The sequence below is a fragment of the Ostrea edulis genome, chromosome 5 (genome assembly GCF_947568905.1).
Source record: "Ostrea edulis chromosome 5, xbOstEdul1.1, whole genome shotgun sequence".
Classification (NCBI taxonomy): domain Eukaryota; kingdom Metazoa; phylum Mollusca; class Bivalvia; order Ostreida; family Ostreidae; genus Ostrea; species Ostrea edulis.
Window position 1 is genome coordinate 70,635,189 of NC_079168.1, and position 23,411 is coordinate 70,658,599.

The 23,411-nt window shown below is 35.6% G+C and overlaps 1 protein-coding gene and 1 pseudogene across 1 annotated transcript; one reads left to right on the forward strand and one right to left on the reverse strand.

Annotated features, from left to right (window-relative positions):
- Positions 1-1,217: 1,217 nt before the first annotated feature.
- Positions 1,218-7,731, reverse strand: LOC125651047 (UPF0489 protein C5orf22 homolog). Its single transcript, XM_056166152.1, has 5 exons — positions 7,695-7,731; positions 5,999-6,052; positions 5,390-5,451; positions 4,574-4,699; positions 1,218-3,163 (listed from the first exon to the last, which is right to left on the reverse strand). The coding sequence occupies exons 1-5, from the start codon at positions 7,729-7,731 to the stop codon at positions 1,985-1,987; spliced, it is 1,458 nt and encodes a 485-aa protein (XP_056022127.1). The 3' UTR covers positions 1,218-1,984.
- Positions 7,732-16,136: 8,405 nt separating this feature from the next.
- On the forward strand, positions 16,137-18,910 carry LOC125651046 (uncharacterized; annotated as a pseudogene).
- Positions 18,911-23,411: the final 4,501 nt, after the last annotated feature.

Consider the following 23,411-nt stretch of genomic DNA (forward strand, 5'->3'; position numbering starts at 1 on the left):
AAAAGCAATGCTTCAACACCTGTTCAATTAACTACAAAGCTGCACAATTATATTGAATTTTATATACACTTCCTCGTAATATGCACCCTTCAAAGAAGAGTAGCACATTAATTTGCACCTGTCAGTCAGTATGCTGGTCGATATACCACAGTTTTGTTTAATTGCAATTCCAAGAGCCATCCCTTACCTATAACTTCAGAAATTATCTGGTTATAAGTTAGATATTTCATCATGTGATTAATCTTTTAACATTAAATTCATCATGCGAATCATACATTTATATAAAGGAGCATTAGCTGTCATTTTGTCACAAAACACTGAATTCAATACAAATGCTCCCATCTTATATATTTCATTAATAACACCAGTATTTGATTATTTCAAACACTTTTTATCCTCAAAGCAGGTACATAAATATATAATTTTGGAGATTAAATAATTATTGTTCTGTAAAGCAACAATTCTTCCTTGTATACATGTATATATATATATATATACATGAATTTCATGTGATAATTTTCATGTTAATAATAATTGTAAATAACTTATCACGTGAAATTCATGTGAATAATTTCACGTGAATTTCACATGAATCACTGGTGACGTGAAATTCATGTGAATAATTTCACATGAATTTCACGTGAAAATTGATTCATGTGAAATTCATGTAAATATTTTCATGTGAATTTCACGTGAAAAGTGATTCACGTGAAATTCATGTAAATATTTTCATGTGAATTTCACGTGAAAAGTGATTCACGTGAAATTCATGTGAAAATTTTCATGTGAATTTCACGTAAAAAGTTATTCACGTGAATTTCATGTGAGCATATTAACGTGAATTTCACGTGAATCACTTTTCACGTGAAATTTACATGAATTTCACGTGAACGGTTCACGTGAATTTCACGTGAAGAGCAATTCACGTGAAATTCACGTGAGGCACATTTGCCTGTGTATGTTAAATTCGCTGATTTGAAAAGATAAGTTTACTTTTGAAACAAAATTAATCAAAGGCTTAAATGGAGTGTTTAATGTATGACACTGTTACAACACGGTGATTAGACGTCCAACTGAGCTTTGTGATTCATGGCTGGTTATGAATTTACATCTCAGTGTATCAAACTATATCACAGCTATTTGGTCCTCTTGTTATATCACTGATAGACATGAAGTCAGTCTCGGGTTGCCCATAGGTAAATAAAAGAATATGCAGATCTGCCATATTGATTTTAATTTTTGATTGTTCACAAACAATTCCAAATATATGACTGTACAGTTTAAAACCCATTGAATTAAAATTGAAAATAAAATGTTTACAACGTCGGGTTCATCGTTGGATACCCATCGTTGATTACCCTTCGTTCAGCTCTGTATCACAAACGAAGAATATGGATATCCGACGATGTGTGAGGTTTAAATGTGGAGTTATCTAAATATATCTAAAAAGAAAGATGTAGTTGAGTTTGCATTTTGGATACAAAAGTGTCAATACAACTCGGTTATTATTCTCAGTTTAATCAAAACGTCACCCATTCGGAAAAATGACATCAAAAACGAGGTTTTGCAGCTATTTTCATAGAAAATCGTTATTTTTCATGCAGGTTTCCTTCTTGCACAAACTTGTATTCATACCATAGATTTATTTTTCCAATAAATGTATATAATAGAAAAATTGTGTTTGTCCTAAGCTGCACTCAATATTTCAGACAGAAAAACGTTCACAAAAATTAGCAATTAGATGAAAAATTAGTTAATCCCGTCATTTTAGATCCAAATGACTGTAAATATTCGAGACATATTATTGGACATAACAAGGTTTACTTTATGAAATAAACGAAGATAATAGTCCTCATTTAATTCAATTTTTAAGGGCCTATAGCTACAAAGGTTGTTATTATACATGTGCATATATAACTAAACACACAACTTTCTAGACAAATTTCTTAATGACTAAAAGACATTATTATATGTACAATCGCCTCTATCGTACATACCAAAATCCTCTCGATTTTAACCAACCTTCTCTCCCACCCAACAATTCAGTATCGTAGTTCAGTTTTGTTGGTGATAGTGATTTGAAACTTTCTATTATGTTACCCTCTATAAGATTCTGCAGTTCTCTGGGAACATATCCATCACGCGATGACCTACATAATGTAATCATCGACGGTAGGAGACTAGGCTTTAGTGTCTCAAAGATTTCTTCCAGAACCATGGTCCGTTGCCTAATTTCATATAAATTAGTATGATGTTCGATAATCATTGACCTATTCGGAGTATTGGCGCCTATACAGATGTTAAATTCAGATGATTTGGTCATGTCCAGACCACGTGCTGTTGACGTTGTGGAACAAAATCCGACATGTTTGATGGCCATGATTTGAGTCAGGCTCTTCTTCATGATGCTCTGTAGAAGCAGCACAAGTTCTTTCTTGTTCCAGTCTTGCTTAAATGTATTTCTACAAAGTAAATTTTCGTTGTCTTTATTAAGTGTTTGTATGTACTTCTCATAAATTGACACTTCTTTTTTCTGGCAATCGTCTCCCTTTACGTCTTGCGCAAAACAATCAGATAATATGATATCGTCCAAAACCTTCATCAGAATATTGTCCGTTGCTGTTTCCTCTTTGGCGTTATTTGGACAAAATATACGACCGAGGATTTCATTAATATATCGAAATTCTTCTTCAGTGATGCCAGCATCAAGCATAATCTGGGAAGCATACGTGCAACCAAAGAAGTCTTCGTCGATGTCCAGAATGACTCCGTTTTCTCTATATTCATTTCCTTTCCGCCTGAAAATGTCTGGTGCAAGATCTTCTCTAATCTCTTCGTAAATGAATGTCTTTTTTGATTTACACGTTTTGAAATCAATTTTTACACCTTCAGGGAAGTCATCTTCGTTCTCTAAAGCTGTCGGTAATCGTCGACAATTGACATCTTCTCTCTTTTTACTACCACTGGAGGTCTTTTGAATGTCATTCACTCTATGGTAGCAGAGGCAGAACGTCTTTCGCTTAATTTTGGGTATCGCGGTATCCACCATTAGCCACCCTATGCTAATTTGGACCACTTCACGTGATTCGCTCTCGTGGTTCTTCTGATCCCAGCGTGGCCAGACCCAAACCACCTTGCTGAATATACCTGACATAGCAGCCGACTGGAAAAGAAACGTATACACTGTAGTGAAAATTTCGCCGAGGTCTTGGACTTGTACTATTGTACATGTTTTCATCTGTTAATGCCAGTAAAAAGTCTCACAAAATAAAAAGATCAACCTTGAAATGAAATATTGTTTGTTCCCCTCTCCCTGTAAGAACAACATGTAACAGATGCCTGTCCCGTATTTTTCATAGCTATTTCTTTTTTTGTGTTTAATCTTCACCGGATTGTGAACTAAATATGATCTAATGTACGACCTCATATTCATTGTTTAAAGACTGTAATAAGGTATAGATTGACTGTGTGAAAACTTGGTTAAGGTGTTTGAGTATGACGTTTGTATTAACATTTTTGGCTTTAAAAAAACATTGCTTAGCTAGTATCAAAATGGGTCACACACATCTAAAACACACACACGTACAAAAATGAAAAGAAAAAGAAAACAAACACGCATTTTTATTTGGATACAGAAGAAAGTTTTACAAGGACCTAATTTGGTCTCATTTCTTTAAAGTCGTCACGTGCTAGGAAGAAAAGGGGGTACGGAAATAAGATTTTTAAAGATGACCTACAACATCTTGATTCGCAAAACGCATCATTGCCCATCTTAATTGAATCTTGATTAAATGTACGTGTATCTGGTGATATGTGTATATATGTGAAAATGTTTTTGAAAATAGGCGAGCTTTCGTTATTTTACCAAACAGATTAAAATCAGATCCTTTGATCCGCTCACGTAGATTGCTAAACAAGATCTACGAGAGCGAATCTTAATCAAATATATCTCTTTTACTACATTGCATTCCTTAGAAATGATGCATTAGAAATTGTGAAATTAGAAAAGTGATAAATCGTAACCTTGCTGTGCAGAACTGTTTTCCTATTACCATCCATGTGAAAGATCGACTTATCTCTATTTTTGATAGTATCATTACCATATTTTCAATATATATTTAATCATTCGAGGAATAAATTGATAAGTTTACACATTACTTCGCACTTTCTGATAGTGGCATTTATTTCCACATAATGAGAGAAAGGGAATTTTAATAATTCTGTTTCATCTAATATCTCAATTAATCAATACAATTCACAAAGGACAAAAAGAAATGATTAAAGATCCATTTGTTGATCCATTTGGGATAGAGAAGTTTTACCCTCAGGGTTGATTTTTTTTGGTCAGGCCCGAGGTTTGCCGATTCCTGGCCGAAATATATACAACCCCTCGTGTGAATGATGGTTTCTTATAATCCTATTACATGTATCACTGAAAAAATTATAGACATCTTTAAATGTTGATTCAATAATATATATTTGAATAGTTGTAGAAAAGGCACAGTTGGTATAGATGCAGTTCCGTTGCTGATTGCTATATAGTATATTCAAAACTTGTTCATGTTTTGCTCACCAAGATAAATTGGTCGTTAGCCTGCATGTAGTAGTCTAGTTCTTTGCGATTCTTCGGCCATCGCATGTACGGAAACTTCCTGAAGTACTGAGGCAGTCCCATATCACTATGCCCATCGATGTGGATCTAGTAAAGTGGATGAACTTGAAATTAAGGATACTGATGACGTGTTATTTTAGTACACAAACTGCTATATACCATTCATTTAAAACGAAATGCACATCTGTTATGTAGTTTCCTTTGTTATTTACTTGCTGCGAGGAATACTTAACTTCATCAATACAACTATTTTATTTACATTAAACACGATGAAGTTACAAATGCCCATATGTTGCTGAAAGCTATTAAGAATTTCATACCCTTCAATAATACATGATTATCGTATGAACTGCGGCGGCGTGCAAAGGCCAATTAAAAGAAAATATGCTCGGACGTATGAATTACTATTTCTAGTAACTCTTCGGTTCGTCCAAATTAACTCTTATTCAGACAATTTAATTCTTTTTATCGGACAAATGATTTTTTCGATCGTATGAATTAATTAGCTGAGCAGTCAATAACACCATTAAAGAGTTGGATCATGAGGCGGTTACACACTCTGTTTAAACACCACAATACCACTTGCACCCCCGCCCCACTTTCTTATTAAAGTGTTAGTGAGTCAGTCTAGAAAATTTGCTTCATCAATTGCGCGTAATTTCTCTGTTTAACAAAGAGGCATGTTCTATGTTATATTACTGTAGATAATGGTGGTCCCCCTCTCTCTCTCTCTCACACACACACACTCTCTCTCTCCTCATTTAGTAGTTTACTTACAAGAGTTAGTCCTTTCTTCTCTGTTAAATTTCCAGCACTACTCTCAAACCAATACGGAATCGCTGTTTAAAAGGAATGCATGTTTACGACCTAGAAATACTGAACTAGGACAGTCCTAGTAAATAACAAATATACACACGCGTTATACATGTAATTATTAGAGAGAGAGAGAGAGAGAGAGAGAGAGAGAGAGCCAATAAAACGTGTCAAGTGAGGACAAATTTCAACCAATGGACAGACGTTGTGAGGACAAGAATTGCACTATGAGGACAAATAAATGTCCTCACAATTACGTCCTCATAAATGTGACCTACAGCATGTGAAAGATGTACATGTAGATGCAAAATATTAGCTTAGTGAGGACAAGTGGTGTGAGGACATGTCCTTACTAATATTCTCTCTCAAAAACCCTTTTTTCATAATTCAAAAGAGAGTATTAGATAAACTTTTATAGATATCCCTATAGCTATACCTAACATAGTACTTTTTTGCCTTTAGAATAATATATGTGTGTATTCTCTTCTACACATTGTGAGGACGTCCTCATTTAGTAGGTTTGGTCGGCTAGAGAGAGAGAGAGAGAGAGATAGAGAGAGAGAGAGATTTTACCTTCGTGATGTTCTTCTATGATGTAAACATTTATTGGCAAGGATGATATTTTTCCTGAAAGCGTTCCAAGGGGTGAATTTCTGTTGATTATGGAAGCGTTGTGATGCAATGTCAGTAAAATTAGAGCACATAACACGGAAACGATGCACCAATAAAAAATACATCTGAATTTTAAACGAGGAAAAAACCGTGTCGTCATTACTACTGTAGTGATATATATAAGTTTCATAACTTATTTGGTTTACCTATTGAACGATCCGGTTTAGGGATCAGCGTTATAGCATTGAATCGGCCGCAAAGGTTTTTTTTAAAATTTGGTTTATTTATTGAACGATCCGGTTTAGTGATCGGTTTTATTCAGTTGAAAAGGTGACGATAGTGAACAGTGATTAATTACATATCTCCTACGATATCACTTGGATGTAAAGCATTAAATCGGCCGCTAAAATTTTAAATATTCTAATCTAGTTCCAAAGAAACACACGGAAATTATGATTTGAAATATTTTATCTAAAATTGGAAACAAAATCGAGAAACAATTTGAATATTCACTTTAAAACAAACAATACATGTATTATCATTTATGTTAGAACACTTCAGGGTTTTTTATTTAAGAAATTATGCATGTATGAAGTATCGCTATTTTAGGCTTCAATATTGGAGATGTGTACATTAAAATTGCAGCATAACTCGCAATAAGTCTTTTAAAATCAACAGATCCTAAACTCACAATTACTACAACGTGTATATCTAGGAAGTTCAAAGAAAAAATAAAACTACGGACGCCTACCAAGTCTATGCTTGACACAGGGAGCCAACAGCGTCATCAAACAGGAATGGGGGAAGTTTAAACACCGAAAAATTAGATATTAAAATACAATAAAACACGGAACGGGAGCTTTGCCCCCTGGACCCCATCAGGGTAAACAGGGAGCCTAAATGCGACCAACAGACCCCTCGTCTCTCAAACTTTTCCCGCGCCCTTCTAAATTTATATCCTAAATCCACCTTTGTTTATAAGGTATATAAATTTATAAAATTTTGGAAGTATTTTCATGATGGTATGTAAATGAGGTAAACAAGAATGGAATTAGATTACAAGTTTTTTTGTCGTTTCGAATTTCCAAAATTTCAGCTTGAGCATCACTGAAGAGACATTATTTGTCGAAATGCGCATCTGGTGCATCAAAATTGGTACCGTATAAGTTTTACATTATCACCCCTGGGTCAAGGCCTCTGCTGGTGGACTGTTAGTCCCCGAGGGTCTCTACAGCCCAGTAGCTAAGTACTTCGTAATTAGCTTGAAAATACGGATGTATATTTAATTGCTGTTATAAAATTTAGAAATTCATTTCAAAATTAAGGATGGTATCTCCCTCATGCATAGCTCTGATCCTTAGACGAATTTTGGCTCCAGTTTTTGGCACTCTAGGTTTCCTTTTAGCTCTTACAAGTTTATTGTTATTTCGTATTTCCAAAATTTCGGCTTGAGCATCACTGAAGAGACATTATTTGTCGAAATGCGCATCTGGTGCATCAAAATTGGTACCGTATAAATTTTACATTCTGAGTTTCAATAGATTGCAGAAAACAAACGTACTTCAGAAATCTGCTTAATGTGCCTTATTGCCGGGTTGCTCTCGCTCTCTCCCTCTCTTTCCACACACACATATAGAAGGAGCATAGAAAAATTTACTTAAACTTGCTTTCGATGACAATGGAATTCTCGCCATGTTGTCGTTATTGAGAATGGAAATGGGATACAGTAATCTTACGTTAGTTTAAGAGTATTATACAAGATGTACACTGCACACCCACCCTCTTTTATATATATATATATATATACACGGAAATAGCAATGAACTCTTAGATAAACATAACTGCCCTAAGTGAAGGAATATTTAATATAAAGCACAGAAAATATCACTTCATCTTATTTGGATACCCACTTCCGCCCCTACCCGGGGTTGAACTCACGACCTGCGGAACCAAATCTCCTAGCAGCTTGTAACCAGCTCCCTAGACCGCTCGATCACCTAGGCAAGTCTAAAAAGGACTTGCTTTCGATGACGATGGAATTTTCGCCACGCTGTCGTACGCTACACGGTCATATATCATATGAAGATATCATTTGTTGGTATTGAATTAATAAGCTTTTTTATCTAAAGTACCAATCCATCAAATATTATCATTTGACACCAAGTGTCACCATGTTACCGTATTTTAATTTTCGTTTTATTGAAAACGGAACCCCGAAGGCATTTGGCAGCAAAATATGATCACAAAGAAATAAAAAAAAAAACTTACTGACGCAAGCATCAAATTCGACCGCAATTCTTGATAACCATCATACATTTTTAACTATTTTACAAGTATATGTAGCGTGCAACCCCAAACAAATCTATAAACAATAAGAAGTGGATAGTCACCCCCGGTTAACTTTCTGAGGAACTAATATTTTATTTCAATATATACATATAATGATTGGTAACTGAAAAACTTGACTCTTTGTCTTGAATTAAGTATGTACAGGAGTCCTGATGCAGCTGGCCCTATTTCTCTGAGCTCGGCTCTCGTCGCTCTTTCTTACTTTGGATCTTTGTGGCTCCGGCTCTTACAGTTCAGTTCTTTCTAGCTGCAGAATTGTAGGTCTCTGAAAAAGTATTGTGACGGAATAGAGAGCTACAGATCCATCCCTTATAAAAACCTTCAATTTACAGCGCACAAAAAGCTGCGCACGGTTAAGGCCCGATATCGTTGTATTTTTGCATTGTTGTCTCATAAATTTATTATCAAATATTCCTAACATATTTTTCTTCTATACTTGTGTTCAAACACACCTTAAAAAATATTAATTGAAGCCCCATACCATCCGAAAACTTTTTTCGCTTTTTGTGCGCCGTAAATCGTACTTAAGGTTTTTATAAGGGGTGGATCTGTAGCTCTCTATTTGGTCACAATATTTTTTCGGAAAGCTACAGTTCTACAGCTAGGCTCTTTCTAGCTCCGGCTCTTACAGCCTGGTATTGCAATTGTTCAATTCAATTAAATTCTTTATTGGCACTAAAGCACATGCAAGTGTTGTTAGCCATGTAGTATTATATATATATATATATATATGTGTGTGTGTGTGTGTGTGTGTGCGTGTGTTAGACTCTAAAGTGCGATGGTCACGACAAAGTGCGATGGTTTGTTACCGTTACAGATCCCAAAGTGCGATGGTCACGCCAAAAGACGATGGTGCGGAGTTCAGTAACGTTTGTGACGTCACGTCATTGTGACGTCATTCTTAACGTCTTTCAAAATTAAACCGAATAAATGCAACTGTTGAGGATAGTGAGAACAGGAAAGTACATTTGTTGTCGAACTCTCTACTTCGCCCAAACATTCTTTAGCGTCCTTTGGAGTCCTACATATATATACATAGTATTATATGGGATTATAAATGTAACAACAGTTCCTAAGGTATCAAGAATCTCTGATATATAAACAAATTTCTTTTGTAGATGCAATATTTAGAGGATTCAGTAAACAAGATACATGATAATCATATGATATTTTTGAATACTTTTTTCTTACATGTTTGTATAAAGGACAATCAAGTAAAAAAATGTTTTTCATCTTCGACACTGGTCTTACAATGGTAACAAAATCTGTTTTCTCTAGGAATGACAGGATTACATTATCTGTCTGTTTCTATGTATAACTGATGTGCACTTATTCTTAGTTTTGTGAGATTCTTGTGAATTGGAGAACACAAAATGATTGCATTTCTAGTTTTTCGTCCTCATAGTTAAATAATGTACTATAAAATGAGAGTTTTCCACATTGTGTGTTATTGATATGTTCTAATTCTTCAAAAGTTTTATTTACAAAGAAATATTGAAGCTTAGAACCGAAAAAAATATTTGTTGTATCACAATTAATATTCAACTTTCTTTGTAATTGTTTTATAAAGCTTTGTAAACATTTTAAATTTATATTGGCCAACTTTGTATCTTCCAAGAATGCATTTTTTAAAACAAGGTTATCATTAACATTAGATATTCATACAAAGCCAGGAAAGACTTGTACAGTTACGTCTTAGGCTTTGTATAATGATAAAAACAATTGCAATGTATAGAATAAAATTACATTTCTAACTCTACGTCTTTACTCTGTGCAGTCTTTGCATCAACTGAACTTATCGATGATGGTGTAGATTTATAGTGCAGACTGCCCAGTAAGGGTCCTGCTACACTAGGTTTGTTGTGGCGAGGCGAGATGGTGGTTGAACCTTGGATTCCCTGGGAACGGGGACGGGTCTTCTTGAAGATGGTTAGGTCCTTCAGAAGGTGGTAGATGGATCCATCTCCTCTTCTTCGAGTCGATCGCCCACGGAACTGAATGTATCGCCCGGAATTTCCCGCTTATATACTACTTAGAACAACGCCATCTAGCGGGGAAACACTAACCTTTAGAATTCCCAAAGACAGAGTAGAAATTTCCGAATTGTCACATATACAAGGTTTCCATTAAATGTAGCAAATAGTTGAAATACTACGTACGGTAATTATAAACCATTTAGAAACCATTACGTTTTTATATCAAAGCTTATTTTCCCCTGCAGCCAATCCTTCACTGCAGTTCATTCTGGCAGATTAAGGTTATTGTTCACATTTTAGATAATATTTGATTACCATGAAGTAAACCGGTCGCGGTACTTTGCTCAGTGGTAAAGCGTTCGCCTCGTAACCGGGAGTTTGTGAATTCGAGCCCCGCTCGTGTCATGGCCACGTCAAACATAAGACGTTAAAATAGGTAGTGATTGCTTTTTCGGCAAACGCTCGGCATGAAAAAGGTCTTTCGGATAAGACCTTAAAACCGGAGGTCACATGTTGCGGCAGGCGTTGGCATGATAAAGAACCCTAACTGCTATGGCCCTGACCCCTGAGCATAGGTTTAAATTTGTTGTACTTCACCAACAGTTGGTGACGTCTCAATATGAGTGGAAAATGGTCGACGGGACGTAAAAAAACAAACAATCCATGAAGTAGCTTTCATCGCCAAAGAAATCTGAAGAACATAATTGATTACATAATTATATGGAAGTGCTAATTGCATTTTTGCTATTTGGAATTTTGACACAAACGTTTTTTTTTTTTTTTATTGTGCTTTGAATTACCCTATGTAAGTCGCGTAAAGCTCAACTGTATTTTAAACGAACTTGGCATTAATTCCACTTTTGCTAATCGTACTTATACTCTAACTGCCCTTTGAGTGATTGATTGTTTTGATGTTTTTCGCCACATTCAACAATTTTTCAGTTATATAGTGGCGCCCAGTGTTTGTTGATGGGAAGAGACCACCGACTTTCCGAAAGTAAACTGGGAAAATTTTTCACTTAACGGCGCGAGCGGGATTCGAACCCGCGCCGACCAGAGGTGAGAGGCCGTGTGAATATGAGAGTGATGCTTTAACCACTCGGCCACGGAGACCCTCCTCCAACTGCCCTTTGAAAAGATACGTTTAGACCGTTTTAAACACATTTGATATCCAAGTCAATGGGATGGATGAATATGAGTTACCTTACCTACACTGGATTCCTAAACTTCCCAAAAACCCTTACAAAGAAAGATACATTGCTTGATCCAGGAAATGATTTACCAAGCCCCTATCTTCTTTTCTCCTCACGAAAATATTAAGAGCTGTGGAGTAGAAACTTCAAACGCACTGTGCCACTACATATGTCAGACGTGTCGTTAATCAAAAGTGGATTCTAAAAATTCTAAAGAAATTTGAAATCGCAAAATTTTTCTAAAAATCAACATCGAAACTTATGACTTTTCAACACTTTACACGACCATTCCTCGCGATAAATTATAGACTAAACTTTTTGACATCATAGACAGTTGTTTCTTCAACAAAAATTGAAAACGGAAATATTCATATCTAGTGATCAGTCATTCAAAAACTTACTTCGTTAAACACCACTCTGATTTCACGCAAAGTACTCTGAAGTTGAAATAAAATGCTAGAGTTCCTCATTGACAATATCTTCGTGGTCTTTGGTGATCAGGTCTTCAAACAGTCTGTTCGAATTCCCATGGGCACGAATTGTGTTCCTTTGTTAGCTGACCTGTTTCTATATTCATATGAAGCAGAATTTATTCAAAAACTTCTACGAGAGAAGAAAAAATCTCTCGCTGTGGCCTTCAATTCGACATTTCGATGACGTTTCGTCTAAAACAATAATATTTTATTAACTTTCATTCATATGTCGATTTGATATATCCCTGTGAGCTCGAAATAAAGAACACTAGAGTCGTCCACTTCTGCTTCATACTTAGATATTCTATTGAAAGTAGACACTAATGGGAAACTGACAACTCAACTGTATGACAAACGGGATGATTTCAGCTTCTCCATAGTCAACTTCCCATATTTATGTAGCAATATTCCATTATCACCTGCATATGGTGTTTATATATCTCAACTGATTTGATATAGAAGAGCTTGTTCTGCGTATAGTCAGTTTTTAAATCGAGGTAAGCTAGTGACAAACAAGTTGATGGTACAGGGGTTTCAACAGTCTCGATTGAATTCAGCATTTCGCATATTGAGGGGGAATGCGATATATTTTTTCATAAGGATAATGAAAGACTGCTAAAAGTGAAAATTCAGAGTCGTCACACATCATCAAAACAATACTTCGTCTGGATTGAATATTCGGAATGTACTGTCAACGCATGGTACTGTACATGTAGAGCTGGTGCAAGAGTTGTAGGCATGTGTTCACATATAGCGGCCATTATTTGGTACTTAGCAAAAGGAAGGCATGAGGGAAAGAGATACGGTGTTCGTGATTGGGGCGAGCATGTCCTGGATGCAGCAGATATCCCTCCTACCATTGATGACTCCGACAGTGATGTCAGTAGCTGCGAAAGTGTTCCGGAAGAATAAACAGTTATGTTTGCGTAGTTACTGTTGAATACAACCCTAAATATTTTATGTTTTAAATCTTGTTTATTTCTTTTTAATAATTATTTCTGTATCCAATGACAAAATTAGTCAATATTTCTTCTCAGATAAAGAAACAACATTTTGGCAAGCATTCTTACATTTTAATAAAAATCCGAACCACTGTTATTGAAATCCGACTGTATCATCCTTGTCTTTTACTATCTTGTTGTACAGTACCTTAATTTTTATGGCTTTCAATTCTTTGTAAACGTGTGTACATGATATTAAGATTTGTTGTAATATGTCCTTCTTTAAACTATATATAAACATACATCAGTAATATGATTATGTTAATATTCAATGTTTAATTATCTAAGTTGAGAATTCATTTCTCGGAGAGATATTTCAATTTTTTAAAAACGCTATCAATAGGCATAAGACTTGTGAGTTTCACAATGCTTTAGAAATTTTTCTACGATGTTCCATTTTATTATAATACTTTTGTATTGTACATGTATATAGGAAGAGGATATTCAATACGCCGTTTTTGTGAATCTTAACAGTTAACTATCTTAGCAATACAACGACGTCAAAAAACGCCAATGCCTTTATTTCATTGCTGCACTTTGAAGTCCGTAAAAAGAAAGTTGTGGACGAAATGACAAAAAGTAAATTGTATAAGGAAGCAGATGCCATAGCCTTTTTACCCTCACAAAATTATAAAACTTGGAGTCAGGGCCATTTTTCATAATTTTTTGCTTTAGTCCTTTGCATAGACAATATGGTCCATCTCAATTACAATTTGCATAGACCAGTGTCATTTAACATAGATTCAGTCTGTGGTTAATTTCGGACACTGTATTCGCATGTAAAACTTTGATCCCTATTGTGGCCCCGCCCCAACTTACCACCCACCCCCGAGGGCCATGATTTACATTACAACACACCATAATTTTAGTGTTTTTATTTCGTTCTTATAGAATTCGGTGTGGTCTATAGGAAGTAAAATTGTGGGTTGAATGTCTACAGGATTGAAAAGTTAACAAACAATGACAGTATGTTAGATATGTTGGACACAGCATCAACATCGTCAATGATAAAACATTGAAATCGTTTGGAGTAGAAGTGACAATATTGTTTTCAGTACCATGGGTGTCGAATCTATACCACAGTCCACAAGTAACTATTGAAACAAAATACAATAAAGGTTATAAGATTTTAACTGTATATTAGATTTTTAAAACAGTTATATAGACCCGAACTAAAATACCCAAACTAAAAAATTCTGAACCGACCTGACCCCCAAAAAGTGCGGAAAACTGATTTGCAGGACTTACGGACAGAGAGAGAGTGCAAACTTAAAGTCACCTTCAATTTCGTCGGTAGGGAATTAATAAATAGCCTCATTGGAAATGAATTATTTTGTACATAGCCTGACACCCATAACAAAAACTCGAACAACAGACATGCCTTATTTCACAATGTCTCGCCCACAAACACCCTCCCACAGAAAACAATTAATGAAAGCCAGTCCATTTCTGATATATAGTGAATGAATTTCATGTACATGTACATGAATGTATGAACTTGATGCTCTGATTTCATTAACTGCTTCCTAATGTAATAATGAACTAGCTTGAAAACAAAAACATTTAGACATCGAATGGAGAGAACAATTTAACAAACATACATGGTTCCCTGTTACAAGTACGCAGGAAATCATGAAAAAATACTATGTCATTAAAGTTTGTTAAATATGTATGAACTTCCCTCAACATGAAAAAAAATAATTCAATTATTTACTGCGTAGACTGCAACTGAAACAAGATGTGTTTGTGAAACACAAATGCCCCCGATAACGGCCAATTCTAAAGATGGCCAATGTCACAAAGGCAACTATCTTGGTACCAGTAGAAAGATTTTGTCACAAGAAATGCTCATGTGTAATATGAAAACTCTAATATCAATTTACCTTTTAGAAGTTATGACGAATGTCAAACTTTTTAGAAGTAGGTCAAACTCCACAGTCAAGGTCACAGGATCAAACATTTTGGTACCCACTGAAAGGTCTTGTCACAAGAAATACTCATGTTAATTGAAGGATTAAGGCCCACGAGCACTCTCCTTGTCGTAATTGTCCCCCACCCCAGCGCGGAAGTAGACATAGAAATACTGGTGTCCGTGCCTCCGTCCGTCCCCTTCACTTTGTGGACGCAACTCCTCAGAAACCGCCCAACGGACTTTGTTAATATTTTGTAGGATTATTAGTCAATGTGTAGTTGATCATATTACGCCGCCATTTTCATTCGACAATTTTTACAGGAGTTATGGGACTTTGTTGAATTTGTACATCCTACACTATAGGAACACTTTGTGGACGTAACTCCTCCCAAACCGCTCAACGGGTTTTGTTCAAATTTTGTAAGATTGTTAGTCACTGTGTGTAGTTGATCATATTACACCACCATTTTGATTCGACAATTTTTACAGGAGTTATAGGACTTTGTTGAATTTGTACATGTTACACTATAGGAACACTTTGTGGATGCAACTCCTCAGAAACGACTCAACGGATTTCGTTCAAATTTTGTAGGATTGTTGGTCACCATCTGTAGTTGATCATATCGACAAATTTTACAGGTGTTATGGGACGTTTGTGCTTCAAGCCTTCAACTTTTTTGCGGCGGTGGGGGACATGGCTACGTGTAGCAATCTTGTTCGGTTTACAAATTAATTAATTGTAAGAAAAGAGGTAAAGTATTAAAACAATGGTTACATAGGAATACCTCGTCTGGAATAATCCCGTGGGTATCCGGGTTAGAATAGGTCATCAGTACCCCTTGATTGTCGTAAGAGGCGACTAAATGGGGCGGTCCTTCGGATGAGACAGCAAAAACCGAAGTACCGTGTCACAGAAGTTGTGGCACGATAAAGATCCCTCCCTGCTCAAAGGCCGTAAGCGCCGACCATAGGCCTAAATTTTGCAGCCCTTCACCGGCAATAGTGGCGTCTCCATATGAGTGAAGTATTCTCGAGAGGGACGTGAAATAATATACAATCAATCAATCATCTGGAATAAAAGCCCTTCATCTCTCGTAATGAATTGGTTGTTATTCGGATTCCATTAATAATAGGGGCTGTAAGTCTCGTTTAACATCACTTCCGGTAATACGCTTCCGGTGACAAACAAATGAAAATGGCGTTATCGATACAATTCTGGGCAAACTACACAGCTGAAAAACCGAAGTTGATGAGAAAGTCGGAGAATGCCGTATTGAGCAACAATGTGCTCAAGTTTCTGTATGACCCTGAAACCAAAATGGTGCATTCGGTGGTACAAGCATCCATGAAAAATAGATCGTATAAAGTCACGGTAAGTAGCCCTAGATAACATAAACTGTAAAAATGTTGTGCATTCATTACAGTTACCGTAAGCCACTTTTCCATATAAATTTATGACAATACTTAGGGCTTTGCTACTTAGTAATGAACACTTCTAGTATGCCGATTTCCATTATTGGGCTTCAATATGGTACTAAACATGCAAGTCCCCTATGTTGTCCCTAACGTTCTAAGTTGGGAGGGACCGACATACTATTATTAGAAACTGTATAATTAATGATAATAATATGGGAGAGGGCCAACATAGGCTCTCCCTGTTGCCCAATCCTGTTAAGTTTCTCAATAAAATATGTTTAAAATTAAATAAAAGAATTAATGATAAAAATTTCAATAAAATTCAGTCAGCTGAAAAACTTGCTGGTGATCAATGCACCAACCTGTTCATAGATATTTTCTAATTATATCAATGCACATTGTGATGTCAGAGTCTATACATTTTATATGAAATTTAATGAGTTCATCATTATATTTGTGTATTCAGAGTTGCACTTGTTTATAAATTATGGCGTACTGTGTCTAGGCAATTCTTGGAGATTCCTATGAAGTTGCTAGCACATCATGGGAATGCCCCTTGGGAAACTATGCATAACATCATGTTGCTTCTGCATTGCTATATGGGTAAGACCATTATCATTATGATTTATATAAATGAGTAACATCTGCTTGAAATAAGAATACCCCATAACAGTACAAGGAGAACAAGTTCAAAATTGTTTCTGAATCAATATTATGATTGGGGGATTTAAGAAACTTACTTGTAGGTACTGTACTACTACCAGTGTAATGATAAGTACTTATAAATGCTATATATATATATATATAATTTATATGATTAACAGGTACAATTGTGTCAGCAAGACCGACATTAAATGTGGATGGCTGAAGAACCCAAAGACTTCGATAAAAACAGAAACCAAAACAATGGAAGAATTATTTCCTCCTACACGCCCAGATTACTCGTAGGTTTCACTTTTTATAAATATTTCAATGCGTAATTTTTATGTACTAAGATAGAGATACTTATACCTACACTGTATCTCTTATCCAGAATTAATAAATAAACATGTTAGTATTTGATTATGCATGAATGTTGGTAGAGCTTCTTAATATTCTCTTCACAATTTTAAGTGCTTTAAGCCGACCTTTTGATGATAGTGACCGGGATTTTCTGCACAAAAATTTATCAAACCTTGGAAGGTGTATTGGTAAACTACACGAATGGTGTTTCGTTTTGTTGTTGTTGATAAAATTTATATTTTATTTTGATTGCTACATTTCAGTGTTTTTATGCACAAGCATTACTACTTTATTCAGGCAGTTTCCCCATACAAAAATTGCTAAAAATTAAGAAGAAGAAAATGGTGTCAAATTTCCCCAAGGGAAATTAATCATTGAAGCTTTATTTCCACTGTATATGACAATGGCTTTTTCATAAGGAAAATATTGTGCAGTAACAGGATGTCTTTGTCATTCGATCAAGAGTTTTAGAACTGTGTAAAATGTTAATACCCCCCCCCCCCCCCCCCAATCAAAAGGGAAAAAGGTAGCGATTGAAATTGGTTTGGAAAAAAAATGCATTTAAAATTTCATGTTATTTATTATTCATTATTGCATTGCTGTCTTACTTGATCATCAAAAATGGTGCATATTGTTTTTGTTGTTCCTTTATTTTTTGGTCCAATACAGTATTAAGCTTTATAATACATGTTAACTGGGGTATTTTGTTTCATAATCATTTCTTTTTAAATGCGTTTCAGATTCACATGACATAGATCTATATGCTGAATCATTTCTGTTTATACAGTATAACCTGTCATTTTTCACTGCAAGGCCCAGACTACAAAATACATGAACAATATTCTATTCACAAACTGAAGACATGCAAAAATTTATATAGCAACAAATATTCTTAATATGTAATTGAATCTTAAGGAAACTTGTTGCATGCATATAAATGTTTTACAGTGTTTGGGAGAAGTATTTTTTTAAAAAATAAAATAAACTACTTTGAAAAATGTTCAGCTTTGAAATGGATTCTTGAACCAGAACCCTGTGAACCAGGCCCTCCTGTTCCTGTCATGGAGGACTTTTAATTTATTAACATCCCCAGAGTTTGTTCACTCTGATGCCCCTATGGTATGGTTGTGACGTACTTTGATTTTATCAGAGGATGCCATCAAAAGCGCAGTATTAGCAACGGAAGGGCAAAGAAATAATCCAATGTGGTCTGTTTTCAGGAAATATACCGAATCACAGGCTCCAACTTTGGTGCAGTTCTTAGTTCTAAGCGCAGAAGGTAATAAGGTGATTTGAAAAAATAGGTTTTAAAAACTTTGCTTGGTATTTCTGTATTGATCTGCTTTACAATGTGCATGGAAATTTCTTTGGTCTCTAACAAATTGATAAATTTTCTTTTTCAGAATTACATTGTCATTGAAGAAACGACTTATGCCTGCGTACAACCTGGAGTCCATCAGAGCTGTTGATTGGGGTATAACTCATGAGGATGATGCTTTGAAAAAGTATGAGAAAGACTTTGGTGCAGTTGTAGAGCAATCAGGTAAATAAACTGAAAATGTTATACAAATATTAGGACATTTTGTGCCTGTGAAAATTACCCAATTTCCATTGGAATGTTTTCACTTTGAAAATTATATCTTGACCAATTTATTAGGATGGGTTGCTGTGGGGATGTATTAGATTTTTATTTTTATTTTTTTTAAATAGTTATTATAAAAAAAATCCAGGTCAGTAGTTTTAATTTAGCATTAAGAACTGATATTACCCTATATTCCAATAATTTTGTAACAGTACTAATATTCTAAATTTGCACATCTCTTTCTGAAAGGAATTTGGCTGCATGAATGCAAGGTGAAGATAACGAACAGTGATCAATCTCATAACTCCTATAAGCAATACAAAATAGATAGTTGGGCAAACACGGATCCCTGGACACACCAGAGGTGGGATCAGGTGCCTAGGAGGAGTAAGCATCCCCTGTTCACCGGTCACACCCGCCGTGAGCCCTATATCCTGATCAGGTAAACGGGAGTTATCCGCAGTCAAAATCAGTGTGCCAAGAACGGCTTAACAATCCGTATGAAACACGTCAGACAGCATTTGACCCAATGTGAGGTTGTATTGACGAACTAGATCGTTATAACGACCATAGAATTTTCGAAATGCTGACTTCAATCGAGACTGTTGAAACCCCTGTACCATCAACTTGTTTGTCAGTAGCTTACCTCGATTTAAAAACTGAGTATACCCAGAACAAGCTCTTGCATATCGAATCAGTTGAGATATATAAACACCATATGCAGATGATAATGGAATATTGCTACATAAATATGGAAAGTTGACGATGGAGAAACTGAAATCATCCCGTTTGTCATACAGTTGAGTTGTCAGTTTGCCGTTAATGTCTACTTTCAATAAAATATCTAAGTATAAAGCAGAAGTGGACGACTCTGTGGTGACCTTTATTTCGAGCTCACAGGGATATACCAAATCGACATGTGAATGAAAGCTATTATTGTTAAGAGACAAAACGTCATCGATATAGACCTCTATCTAAATGTCGAATTGAAGGCCAAAGCGAGAGATCATTTTAGATTTGATTCTTTTAAATTATTGTTTAACATAGTGTTGATTTCTTCATATATATATATATATATATATATATATATATATATAAAGAAATGAACATCGCTTTTGAGCAGGCTGTTCATGGTCTATATGAACGAATTTGGATTTTAGGCAAATTCTCTGAATCTGCCTCAAACTGCCTGCTCAAAAGCGATGTTCATTCCGTATATTGATTTACATTGCTTCTATATTTTTTGCATAAAACGAACTCCTAGCCCCTGTCACAGTAGTTATTATGACGTACGTCAACACATAGAAAATGTCATGACGTCACACTTCGTCTGACCCTGCCTTTTATCGACATTGCAAGGTGCTCTGTATTTTGGAGGTCGGAGACCGCAAGATTGGGATGATAATCCACGTAAGTTTACAATCTTAACCCCAAAGGTGTGACTTGCGAGATCTTTGTAACAGATGTTGTATTTTTTTCTTCAAATCATTACGCGCTCTCTCTCTTTCACCGCCGCGGTGGCCGAGAGGTTAGAGCGTTCGCCCCGCATGCGGAAGGCCGGTGTTTGAATCCTGGCCGCGACAGACCCAAGTCGTTAAAACAGGTAGTGACTATTCCATCGCCAAATTCTCGGCATCAGATGTGAATGTCACGGGTCCTCGGAGATTATCTTAAAAACGGATGACCCGTGTCACAGTAGGTGTGGCACGCTAAAGAACCATCACTGCTCAATGGCCGTAAGCGCCGAGCATACAATGTAGACCTAAATTTGAAGCCCTTCACCGGTCTTGGTGACGTCTCCATATGAGTGAAAAATTCTCGAGCGAGACGTTAAGGTCGATCGATCCTCATGTGACTTATCAATAATAATGGTTGAAAGTGCAAAAACTGTATTAATTTCCATTTAATATAGTTAAATTTAAACAATAACCATAGAAAATGTGTATGTTGCCACATTTTTAAAGATGTCAGACATAAAAAAAACGGAAGTATATGTCAACATCAGAAAATCACACATTTTCGTTGTACAGAAAAATTAAAATAGATAAAATCTTATTGAAATGACAAATTTTAAATGTCAACGGTTTAAGAAAACTGTTAATTCATAAATATGTATAAATTGTGGATATTGTGGAAAACATGCATAATAGACATGCAGTAGAAGAAATACCAGCATAGGAGTTATTCAATCTGATTAAAACCAGATCCTGAGATTCGCTCACTTAGATCGCTACACTAGGATCTGACGTAATCCCATAGGGGACATGTCCGCATGACCTTTCGCTTGGAATATTCATGAGAACTATCAGCCAGTCAGATTGCGCCATACAGACAATGATGGCTATTTAGGCGGTTCCTGGCAATTCGTAAACCAATTGCTGTAATCTCTCTCCCACGAAGTTTATTCCACACTGTAAAGTTGTATATTCTCGCATAACGAATTTTAAACTTTCGCAATAATGCCTAATCTATTCCGTTCATTCAAACAACAAAACGTACGATATGAAATATATCCAAATTAAATTAATTGTGAATTCAGATTTATGTATGAATAGGGACGGGTACGAATTGAATAGTTTTCAAGATGGTTTACTTAAATAACGCGAGGAATATAACGCCAGTCGACGTAAACGATGCATTGTGACGTCGCATATAGCTGCGATATGTTTTCTTTCAAACCAAACAATCGCAGCCATTTTCCTTGAATTGTGAACTCCACGGGATTTTTTAGCGTTTGAATGAAAGAAAACCCGCAGAGAATACAGAAGTTGTTTAAATCGCATGTTTTGACAGGTGTGCAGTCGTCTGTCAAACGCGCAGCCATTTTTTTGTTGTGTTTTTTGCATCTCTAACGTAAATAATGACGCAAAGGTTCATGGGAGAAAAATTATCGTTGGTATAAATCGACAGGGTCAATTTGATTGGCTTAACGAAAGGTCATGCGGACGTGAGCCTATATGGGGTTACGTCAGATCCTAGTGTAGCGATCTAAAGTGAGCGGATCTCAGGATCTGGTTTTAATCAGATTGAGAAGTTATTGCCCTTGACAACATTTTTTTAATTATAAAGAAATGCTTATCTATCGAAAATATACACTTTTTCAATATCAATAGTTTACCAAATTTTTTTTCAATGTAGTAAATAAAATTCCTCTGAAGATATATTTCTTTCATGCGCAAAGTTTAATTTGATAAAGATTTTTGCAAAAAGCTATGACATCACACGAGGATCTTAAGCAAGATACAATCAATCAATCATTACGCTCTCTCACTCGCGTCCTTTAAGCTAGTTCATAATCCGTTCGTGTTGGCTCGCGTGCTGAAATCGGTTGGTTCATAGAGAAAAATGCGATTTGTAAGAGGGAGAGAGAAATTAATGAAATGTGTTTCACCATCTCAGAAAATCTAAATGAAAACCCGTAGATTATTCATGATTCTTTACAAAGTTACAAATAAAAAAGTATTTAAGTAAAACTCTTACATTTGCTGAGTGTTATATCATTCCAGACTTCCAGCATTGGCATCGGGGATCTCTCAGTCTCCAAATCTTAAATAAAATTATCAACAACAGTTGACGGCAATATCTGGGAGGACCGAATGTCAGATGGTCACTGTCTTTATTGAAAACCTCATTACCTGAACCATTCGTGTCAGTTCTTGAAACAAATCCCCCATCAACTATGACAGAGAATCAGAGAGGAAGTAATTTCAGCATCACATGTGTTACACATAGGTTATGATCTGTAATGTCTTCCTCTCTGATAGCCACCTGGTCCTGATGTGTATATTCTGCAATCATTTCACCATTAGAGGAAGACAATTCAGCATTTTTAGTATTGACATAGTTGGTATCATCTGAATTGCCTTACGCTAAGACAGTTTTTATGCCTTCTGTCGTCTCCACATCTGACTGATGGTCTTCCATAGCTTCCTCTGTGACTTCATTCTTCAAAAATGAATTTGTATACATTTTAATCTCACTGAACTTGGAAAATATTATACAGACAATGTCATCATGAGGCAGATTCAAATAAAATATTTCAACATTGCATGGGTCAAGGTCAAGACACAGAGTTGTGGTATTTGGAACAAATATGTAAAGTATGATCTTCTACCACGTCTTACCTTCTACCACATCTTACCTGCAAAGTCACGAAATTATTCATACTTTTCTCACCATTTTCAAAATCAATTCATAATGGTAAGTGAAACTGACAATTTTTCCTTTAGAACCTTTACAACATCACTTCATATAATCTACTACAAATACATGTACACACTAAACTGGATTAAAAAAAAATATATGAATATAGTGCATGCATTAAAACTGCAATTGAAATACATCCGGCATGAAAAAGTTTTAAATTTGTCGTTTAAAAATAATCTTTTCCCTCCATTCTAAATACAGTCAGAATGTAATAAACCCAAAACGAATTTCCTTTTTCATTACAAACTACTAACATAAATTTTC